We start from the raw sequence: 414 nt of genomic DNA on the forward strand, positions 1-414 counted from the left end.
GACCAGGACCAAAGTGCAAATGTTATATGTTACAGAATGTTTGGCTCCAGATCGCTGTTGCTCCATTACTGCAAGTCAAACACACCGTAGTGTGTGGTAACTATGACGACACCGTAGTGTGTGGTAACTATGACGACACCGTAGTATGTGGTAACTATGACCGACCATCTACAGCTCCTGTCACCTCACAGTTGCCGTGGACACGTCGCCGTGGACGACTGCGATCGTTGGAGGATAGTGTTGCCTCGATGTTTTTACTGATATCTGAAGTCCAGTCCGGCGGAGGGCCACATCTGGCCCACATCTGGCGTGTCAGCCACAGGATCACAGCTGATGGGGTGACATGAACGTTGCTGCTGCGCATGAAGACTTCATCCATAATGAAGCATGACGCAGTTTGTTTTTTTTTCTTTC

At 49.5% G+C, this 414-nt stretch overlaps 1 protein-coding gene across 1 annotated transcript in view; it reads right to left on the bottom strand.

The window, feature by feature from the left end:
• Positions 1–254: 254 nt before the first annotated feature.
• LOC134072363 (retinoic acid receptor beta-like) overlaps positions 255–414 on the bottom strand; it is an 18,388-nt gene continuing 18,228 nt past the window's right edge. The window contains exon 6 of the mRNA XM_062528996.1: positions 255–304. Coding sequence (XP_062384980.1) covers positions 255–304 — 50 coding nt within the window. The remainder of the gene's footprint in view (positions 305–414) is intronic.

The sequence above is a fragment of the Sardina pilchardus genome, chromosome 24, assembly GCF_963854185.1.
Source record: "Sardina pilchardus chromosome 24, fSarPil1.1, whole genome shotgun sequence".
NCBI classification, from domain to species: Eukaryota; Metazoa; Chordata; class Actinopteri; order Clupeiformes; family Clupeidae; genus Sardina; species Sardina pilchardus.